We start from the raw sequence: 10,125 nt of genomic DNA, 5'->3' as shown, positions 1-10,125 counted from the left end.
AATGAATTTAGGGGGAATGTGCTTAACTGTCATGGAAATGTAAAAGCGAAATGTATTTTAAAAAATAGGGTTAAATGTGACCTGGATATGTTTTCAGGTGATTGACCTCTTATTTCAAATTATAAAAAATATGGAAGGTTCTATTGACTTACCATATTGAAGCTATGTAAATCAAGCATTGTTAAACCACCCTGCCCCCTGCAGGTAGTTGTGCTTAAGTGCACTACCCTTGACTCTTTCTGTACCACTAGCACTTGAGGTCCTGACCTCTGTAACTTTATAATCCAAAGACAGAGAGTGATAAAACTCTTATGAAAGGAAGTAATAACATTTCTGAGTTCAGATTTGGTTTCCTATGTGTGGCTTCTTGGAAATGCATCTTACATGGTAGTTTATTCCTGGTACATCAGCTATTTGAAAACTGGAGTTTATTCCGCTGTCATGGACTCGCCTTGTAAATATAACATGACAGGGCAAGGATAATTTTTCTCTGTATCTAAACCTGCTCTGGAGTTGTATTCTCCAAATGAAATAAGTGAGATCGTAATGCTGGATCTTGACCGGCTGTTTCTAAGAGTTTTCAGCTCAGTACTGAAACAGGCTGTAATCAAAATGTCTGCAACGCAGAATTTAACGAGCGACGTTTTGTGAGGACGTTTGAAAATGAATGTCATCCTTCCTTTGATTACAAATAACGTTTAAATTAACTGGATATATTTTGTTTGTGTTTGTATAGATTTGAAGTCATGTGTTGGGATAATGTGGATTTGTAGTTTGCATATGTTTGTAGAATGTGAAAAGCTGTAAAAGAGCTTTTTTTTTCTAGTCTTATGTCAAAGGTACTGACATGTACAAAATTATAACCACTACTTGTACGCCACAGGATTTCTTACTCTACTGTTTCATGAATAAAGATGAGTGTGTATTAGTTATCTTCATTTGTTCTCTTTTTCACTAACAATTTAATATTTTTTGTAAGTGTTTAATCAGTCACAGGGAGGCGCTGTTGTGTAAGTATAAGATGCTGACCTTGGTTATGCTCTGAACAGCATAACTGTTACTATTTCTGCACTATATACTATCTATACTATTAACAGTATGCTGACTTGATATATATATATATACATAGAAGACTTACTAGATTTGCTAAAATATACCAAAACTGTATCCCATAATGCAGTGTGCTTGCTTGTCTTGACCTTTCATTTTATGTGACAATGGCTTGGACATTATATCTGCGACTTTTAACATTTTCTTGACCCCGTAATTTCACTGGATTAATAAATTAAATATAACAGAGGCCTCTTGTTGAGTCGAAACAACACAGAATGAGTTCATAGTGCAGTGTTTTCCAAACCTGCTCCTGGTGTATCCCCGGCTCTGCATGTTTAGCATAGGTTCCAAACTCTAATTCCAAATGGCATTTTTAAGCACTTTAAAGGCTCGTTTCGAACCAAAGTGGGCAACCGAATCCTTGCTGTAACGGACATTTTCCGAGGCCGTTATTAAATTCCACACGCCGTGGTCACTTCATCGTTTATGATAATGTGATCCTGAGTGGCAAGTGTGAGGCAATTAAAGGCACCTGGGTAACTCAACCAGTTTAAATAAAACGTGGAATATAATTTACACTTTTTACTTTGTTCTGTTTCTATTCAAATCTCAAACGTTAAAGAAAAGAAAAAAAAAACACTATCGCGGTTTCCAGACAAGTAGCTCAACAATTTGAAACTTATAATAAATAGGTTTGTAAAGTACCAAAACAGCATATCAGAATTATTTCTTAATATAATCCATAAAAGGATAAAATATATACTTATATAGAAGCGGTTATTTTTTTTATCATTATTATGTACTTTTTATAACAACTAAACAAATAGGCAATATTCAGTGTATACCGTATGCAAATCTTCCATTCTGAACGTTTTTGCCCCTTTACTCCCATAATGTGCAGGAAAGTAAACCCAGCTACTAAGTGATTAATGGAACACGTCATGAACTTGTAGTGTAAAATTCAGCAAGAACATGTCAAAAGAGGACAACAATATAATTGTCTTCAAACTGATTTTATTTCATAGCAGTAAAAAACTGCTAAAAATAAAAATACAAGATCTTCTGAAACCTCAAGCAGTTGGACAATCAACCATGGGAAAACAAATGCATACATCAAAAAAAAAAAAAAACAATACAAAAATCTCTGTAAAATGAGACCATAGTACATTATTTTAATACGTCATCTTGTACTCTCTCTGTTTCAGGTTCATGCTTTAAAGTTCATCGTCTTATTTCCGACCATCTGTATGGTCAGCAACAAATGAACACTGATATAGAAAATGTAACCAAAGACCGCTAATCAGACTCACTCTGACTGGTTTACTGAAGTCATGACAGCACTCACTTGCTCCTTATCAGATTGTGGCCACAGGAACAACAATACATTCAAATGTAATTTACTAAGGCAAGGCAAGATCTCTGGAAAGCTTTCCACTTCATTTAGTCAAAACCTTCACCTAGCTTAGCTCTAGCATCCCAGGCCACATGATCTGCCTAATGAATATGAATGAGCTATCAAAGGCAATTAACTCAATTAGCTGTAGTTGCTAACCAAAACTCCCTAAAGAATGACCAGCCCAGCTGTAGAGCAACAGATTCAGTTACACGTGTACAATTTCAGTTTCAACTCTCCACCACAACTGCATTAGGAACATAAACAACGAAAAAGGCAGGAAAGAAGATAAGAATGGATTGTCTTCTCTTTCAAAACTCCAGAACATCAGATGATCTGATCCATCGACACTTCATAAGAGGACATGGAGCTGTTAACTGGACTGTCGCCCTCTCAATGGAGTTCAACAAGCAGGTAAAATTCATGCCTTGTGATGATATGCACAAAAAGTACTTGCAATTTTTCTCCAGGCGAATCCCTGACATGCATATTAATACAAAACCACCATATCACCTTTTCCAGTGTATCCCCACATGTCCTACTTTCCTCAACAACTTTGCTGAGGAAATAAGGACACTGTCTGGGACAAAAAAAAAGCTTTCCACCGCTCTCTCAGGGCACATGCCCTGCCTTTACCATGAAACCGTGCTGTAAAGGCAAGGTAAAGAGAAAAGAGACAACAGGCAGAGGGAGGTGGACGTGGGGTTTGGTCCTCACAGATTCTGCAGTGCTGCATAGACAAGTCTTAACAAGACGCCTTTCCAGGCGCTCATCCTGTTCCTCCATCAAGCTCCAGGGGTCCCCGCCGTCCCCATAAGGGGGTCGGCTCCCTCGACCGGCTCCTGAGTGGGGGTCTGGTTGTTCGGTTCCGCCGTGATGACGATGGTGTTCTCGTCCACCAGCTCGCAGGTGGGATTGGCAAAGGCAGAGAGGGGAAGAGTGATGCGATGCATCTCACGTTCATAAACCCGCTGCTCATGCTGTTTCTTGAGGTCACGACCCCTATGGGACAAAAAACAAAACCATTTCACTTCAACCATTGCCACAACACCAAGATTTCGTCATGTTTATGTCACTGATCAACTGGATGATTAATAGAATGGGGTATAAAAGGCAGACACCACAAATAAAAATATTTTTATTTTGCTTTTTTTTTTTTTTTTTTTACTTTCTAAATTTTAAATCTTTTTTTTTTTAAATATATATTTTTTTATATAAAATATTTTTCATGACCAATTTTTCAGCATTACAATTTGAGTGAAAAGTTTCATAAAACAGTGCTGTTCAAATTTTTTTTTTTTGTGTAAAACGCGTTAGAGCCATAAATAACATAAGGAGGTTTATAATATTTTTCTGGATATTAGGAGTGATTTTTGTAAATGAATATATATATTTTGAATACTTAGGTTTAGGACTGACTTTAGTAGACAGTCTTTTGACCATTGAAGTAATTAAAATCATATTTAATTAAAAGCTTGATTAAAAGTGTACTAGTTCTTAAGTTAAATTTTTTGTTTTTGTGACCTGAAAAACAAAAAGTAAATGTTACACTGCAATTTTATGCTTTCACACGTCAAATCCTTTGTGCCCGACCCCTGTGGAAATGGTGAAGAATGGAAAAGAGCTTAGGCCGCCATTGCATGTATATGTTATGTTCTCATGGTCTTTGATTAAAGATGATAGCACTTTAACCATTAAGACCCTGTTTTTAAACTTAACGAAAGTCCAAGATTTTAAATTAACTGTTCCAAAGAGAGTTTTCCAAATTCATACTTTCTGTCTCGGAAACACAGACTCTGAATTACATAATCAAAATGAATTACTTATTCGGCAGTGGTTCCACTTCATTTCCTTTGAATATTCTGAAGATTATTTCAATTTCTAATATATCCATTCAAGCTAGACTGTAATATTTAACAGTGACGCACTACAGACAGAAGGGGTGATTTGTCTCCAGTATCACCTATTTTTAGCGTTCTACTGTGGAGAGGACCAGCTCTAATTCGTCATTTGCTGCCAAAGAAGAAACCAATCTCGATCACTCTCCTTTACTGATTCAAGACGATGGGAGCTGAATGCGGCAGAACTGTCATATTACAGGACACGCCCCTGTCTTATCCTTCCTTTCACTCCATCTCTAGCCATTCAGACTGTGCATGGCAGACTTGCGGCGTGTTATGCAATCCTCCTACACTTACCCAGCACTTTCCTTCCTGAGTGTCTGCAGTGAGCTCTGCTTTATCACAACTGAACTGAGCACTACCGCTCTTGCAAAAAAGTTAACCATTTGATTGAGGACACTGAAGAAGAGTTTGAATATATGAGATCCATGTGCTGTTACATTATAACATGTTTCCTGTGGGTGACATTGTCCTGGTATTATAGGTAAACCCTCCTCTCAGCCCATCATCCTGCCTCTGCTTATTAATACTGAGCCAATTAATCGCTAGATAAACAATGACATACACGCATTATCAGCTGACGCACAAGTGCATGCTGCCCAAGGCTATCGAATGCCAAGCCAAACTACTTACAAGATAGAGACAAGATATTACAGGTTTCAGACCTAAATTCAGAAGTGTATCATCCATCATGAGGGTGAATCACATGAAACCCACCAATAGTATGTCCATGTCATATATTCACCAAAAATGTAAAAAAAAAAAAAAAAAGGAAATTATAAAGATAACATATTTTTTAACCAACAAGATTAATTTTTTTGTATTGTGAAAATTTTATTTAATTTAGTTTTAGCATAGTTTACTACCTTTCATGGTAGTATTTGTTACAGTGTCTTTAAATAAAAAAGTCATTGTATTACAGTATTTCTTCTGATAAATTATGACAGAGAATAATGTATCTCACTTGGTCCAACAATAAGATAAATTATTTTAAAAATGATTTTAGGGTGAAATGTAAGATTTACCCAACAGTGAAGCCTCAAATTTGACGGCTGGCTTACAAACCTGCATTTGCAGCACATCTAGTTTAAGATGGGTTTGGGTACATTATGATTATAAATGTACAAAACAATTGATATCAGCTTTCAGAGTCCTTCTGTTCCTCCCCAAACTCAAAACCCACTTCTAAACGTCCTAAATATAGACAGTCAAGATGTCTCCAATATTTACACCCACTCACCATCTCTCTCATGTGTCTAATGGCATTAAAATGACAGTGTTACATGAACCTGGTATGTGTTTCCAGCTGATGCCCGACCTTGTGATCCGTAACATTTTATTCCCTTGTAAGCATGTAGCAAACCCAATCGCATCCTTTATTTCTGTTCCTTAGACATCACCTCTGAGCTACTCTGAGTAGATCAAAACCAACATCTCAAAAGTTCAGACTCTATCCCGAACAACTGTGCTCTCCAGCAAAAAGAAACTACAATTATTATGAACTGTACATGAAGTACTGGCCACACATCTCATCTCAAGTCTCCTCATTCTGAAGAACTGAAGTGCCTTTTTTGCCTGGATTTTGTCTGTTGTCCTTTTCTATTGATATCATCTGTCTATTCTTGATTCTTAAAGGGGTCATATGATGTTGGGGTGTGTTAGAACGAGCCGTTTTAGGTAGGCGTGGTTGACTCTTAAATTTTATAAAGAATATCTCTTTGGATTTGAGACTTTAGTCTTTGTAACTTTACAGATCTTCTTTATGCACCAAGAGCTTGTAACACTCCAAAGAGAAAGGAAAAATTGAAATCGCATCATATGACCCCTTTAAGTGCACACTGTAATGGGACATTGTGTTTCAGGTTATACTGACCGTTTGTAGAAGTATCCCATTGTGATGCCACCTCCAAGTAGGATGATAATGGCCATCATGAAGAAAGCGAGAACATAACCTGCCAGGGTAACAAAGACAACCAGTATACTCATGATCTTCTCGGTTCTTGAATGTAGTTTGAGGTTTTAGTAATCTCAACCCAACACCTACCAAGAGTTCCAAGGTCTTTCTTCTTCTTGGGTCCACTCCTGACCTGCTGGCGGACTCCCTTCACGGGCTGCACCGCCACACCCTCCACCTGCGAGGGGAAGGAGTCTGCATTTTCGAAGGTCTCCACCATTCTTGGGGTGAGTCCCTGAGTGGGGACAGACTCTTTTGGAACCGTGGCTTCTGTGGAGTTTTGGTCTATGGGGTGACAGGATGAACAGGATATGAGTGTTTTTCTGATTTTCTCAATCTGCGCTGCTAATGTAAGCTCTACACTCCCATTAATTAACCAAATATTTATACTAAACAGTTCTACTGTGGTCTGGGAGTGAGTGCTCTCAACTGACAATTGTGTTCTCTACCATCCATTCCTTTCCTACTGTAACAATGTTTTTTTTTGTCATTAAAAAAAAAACAAGTCACAATGAAACATAAGCAGCAACAAATGCTTTCATCCCTGTTGTGACATCCAGAGTGAAACAGACTATTGAAAAAAAAAAACATACAGTAGGATGAGGATTTTTTTTTTTTTTTATCCATTGGTTGTTGATTGGATGGAGGCAGAACTGAATGCGAGCTTGTAGTTGATTGTAAGAAAGGGGTGATATGTAAGTGGACTAAATGATTGGAGAAGTGGGGCATACATCACAAGAGAGAAGTCTGTCTGAAGTTTGATTTTAAAAATTTTTTAAAAATGAAACATTTGCATGGGTGAATCATTCAGATCAATAACATGCATTTAGAAAATAGATGGGGTGAAAAAATAGTTTTTGTTCTGAAAGCATGCTCCACCAAAGTATGTGAACACAAACAGTCATTATAATTGCTAATTACATTCTGAAATGAGTCAACGCAATTCACAAAACCCAGAAATACTAGTGTGCTGTTATGCTTTTCTAAACAAAGCTTTAGCCTTTACTAGACACATCAGGCCATTACTATGACTTTTTTTTTCTTTTCTTTTTGAAGCATGCATAATGAGATAAATTTTGGCTATTTTTATTTAAACAGGACATTAGGTGGATGTGATATGCTTCAGAGGTCCCACAGGAAGAATTCACAGCTGAGAACAATAAACATTTACTTCTCTTGCTGTGGTCCGGCTCTCAGAATTTTTCCACCACCCTCTACTCTGAAAAAGTTGTTTACACACTCCAGCAGAGTTAAAGAACATGAGTTCACAGCTCAGCTAGCCAATCAGTAGCTGTCGCCGTGGTGTGCATCTTGCTCACGGCCAATCAGAATCCCAGAGGGCGAGGCCTACCCCTTCTCTTGAACAGCAGCAGAACAAGTTTCCTTGCTTGTTTCTTTGTCTGCCCCAGCTGAGGAAACCTCAAGACTGATGAGTCTAGACTCGTATTGTTCAACGTTATATCTCCTTGCAGCATGTCAAGTTAAAAGATAATTCTAAGGAAACTCCATCAGCGTGGATTAAAAATGGCCCAATAGTCTCAATAAGAGTTTTTTTTTTAATAAACCAAATAAAAGACAACTGGCTTATGGAAAAATTATTAATAGCACAAGAAAAGTTTTGTTTAGTGCCAGTGTTTAGAGTAAGCTTTAGGGAAAGTGAACGCATTAAAATATTTGGTGCTGACCTTGTTCAGTCCCTAGAGAATGTTTTCTTAATGCCATTTGCTTTTTCCCACAAAAAGTAAGTTTGCACATTTCTGCATTATGTAATATTTTTAAACTAGCTTCCTCTAGGTTCTTGGAAGAAACAGCGTGTAGCTAAAAGTATGAGATCTTTGAAACAGAGTAGCACGTTAGTAAGACCCAGTTGTGAAATGCCTGAGAAAGACATGAGTTAAATAAATCACTTTCCTAAATCAAAATCGCATTTCATGCTGGAGTGTTTATCTCTTCCCCCCCCCCAAAACACCAAGTGATTTGTGATATTTATTTTATTAAAAAAAGTTTAATTTAATGTCAATAATTTAGAAAATGAACATTTATATGAATGTATATGAGCTGCTGTGATTTAAAAAAAATATTTGGTTTAATTAGGAGAGAATATGGCTACCTTGGCATGTCCTTATGTCACATGATTCTTTTCTGGTCGCTCCATCGGACCCGGAGACATAGCACCAGGGCTTCTCTGAACCATCTGGGTTGCGACAGAAATTGTGATCTCCAACATCTGGCAAGAAGTAAACAAAACGATGAACATTTAAAATAGGATTTGATGGATACTTCATATTTTCTATCTAAACATATTTTGTTTGTGTGAGCATGTGTCCCACACGCACATCCCCATAAAAGCCCTTGTCTGGATTATGGAAGAGTGATTGCTCAGCTTTTTGAGTTGGGCTCATAATATCATCTGGGCAGCATGCCCACATCATACATAACTATAATTTACAAAATCTATAAGCAGCAACATTGACAGTTTGCAAACTGCATTCTCTAATTAATGGATACAGTCTGTAAATATGCATGATGTATGTATCCTAGCTTGATTTCCTCAAATATGATAACATTGTTTTGGGATGTTGTTTGATTTCAAATTTTATAGTAAAAATATGCCATGAAAAGTAGAAACATAAGTTACCTGTCTGTGAGTTTAGACTCTTCCAGTTGAGGCAGATATTCCCTGTGGATGTCTTCTGTTGCATTCCCCTATAGTCCTCTCCATTAGATGTTATACACTCTGTGTGATTTAGAAGACTGGTTTCAGTTCCATTCAATTTAGAATAAGGTGGTTACATTTTCATGTTTAATTTACAACATTTACTACACCAAACAATAATCAATACTCTTCCAAAAAAACATGCTTTGTTATGAACAGATATGGAGTGATCATGTAAAAACACTGATGTAAAATGCAAAATGGTGTGAAAAAAATAATATATATATATATAAAATTTTTTTTAGAAAGTTATTGCAACACGTTGAAAGGGATCTTACCTTCAACAACAGACAAACAGTCCACCAAACCAGAGCAGAACAGAAACACAAAGTACAGCAGTTGACACATTTCCATTCCTCGATGTTATTAACAACAAGAACAATTATTATTCATGACTAATCAAATCGAAACGAAAACGATGTTTAAAAGGAAGAGCCTGTGGTAAATCGAGCCACACTGCTCTCGTGCTCTTGTTTTGAGCTCTGAGCTCGTAAACAGCCCGTCTGTCTGTGCACTGATAGCAAAAAGTCCCTTTGCAGTGACGCCGCGTCCTCCGGGTCCTAGAGACACAGATTCTCTCACAATGATGCACGGTACATGCGAATTATAATGGACGAAATGGCCGGAATGTTCCAGCAAATGATAGATTGTATTTACATGTTCCAGCAAACGATAGATTGTGTTTATTTGAATAATAAAAATAATAATTACAACAACAACTATTCATATATTATGAAATATTGTAATAAAAACACAAATGTTTCACATTTGACAAAAGTAATTGGTATTAAGAAAATTCTCTCTATATAAATGTATTCTTTAAATGTTAGTATTAGTTAATAATAAAATATAAATTCAATATTATATATATATATAGAGAGAGAAAGAATTTATATATAAATTACATTTGTATTAATATGTAATCGTTCTTATAGAATTATGTATTGTGTTTAAATATATTTTATATAGCATAATTCATACATTAAAATGTATCAAACTCTACAATTATGATTATTATTATATAAATTATGATTATGTTATTTATTATATTATTATTATTTTATTTTTTATATTATTATATTTGTATTATGCCATCTATGAATATTAT

At 36.3% G+C, this 10,125-nt stretch overlaps 1 protein-coding gene across 1 annotated transcript; it reads right to left on the bottom strand.

The window, feature by feature from the left end:
- Positions 1 to 2,126: 2,126 nt before the first annotated feature.
- Positions 2,127 to 9,495, bottom strand: LOC107741209 (phosphoinositide-3-kinase-interacting protein 1-like). Its single transcript, XM_016553876.1, has 6 exons — positions 9,296 to 9,495; positions 8,940 to 9,038; positions 8,412 to 8,528; positions 6,392 to 6,586; positions 6,221 to 6,299; positions 2,127 to 3,448 (listed from the first exon to the last, which is right to left on the bottom strand). Exons 1-6 carry the CDS (start codon positions 9,369 to 9,371, stop codon positions 3,232 to 3,234), a joined length of 783 nt encoding a protein of 260 aa, XP_016409362.1. The 5' UTR covers positions 9,372 to 9,495; the 3' UTR covers positions 2,127 to 3,231.
- Between the last annotated feature and the right edge of the window lie 630 nt (positions 9,496 to 10,125).

This window comes from Sinocyclocheilus rhinocerous, unplaced genomic scaffold (assembly GCF_001515625.1).
Source record: "Sinocyclocheilus rhinocerous isolate Xijiao unplaced genomic scaffold, SAMN03320098_v1.1 scaffold615, whole genome shotgun sequence".
NCBI classification, from domain to species: Eukaryota; Metazoa; Chordata; class Actinopteri; order Cypriniformes; family Cyprinidae; genus Sinocyclocheilus; species Sinocyclocheilus rhinocerous.
This window is presented reverse-complemented; position numbering and strand designations above follow the sequence as displayed.

Excerpts from the sequence above, each read along its gene's own strand:
- LOC107741209 (XM_016553876.1), bottom strand. The coding sequence starts at position 9,371 with ATGGAAATGTGTCAACTGCTGTACTTTGTGTTTCTGTTCTGCTCTGGT. Across the intron at positions 9,039-9,295 it reads CTGTTTGTCTGTTGTTGAAG|AGTGTATAACATCTAATGGA; the intron begins GTAAGATCCCTT and ends TAAATCACACAG. Across the intron at positions 6,587-8,411 it reads TGACATAAGGACATGCCAAG|ACCAAAACTCCACAGAAGCC; the intron begins GTAGCCATATTC and ends GTCACCCCATAG.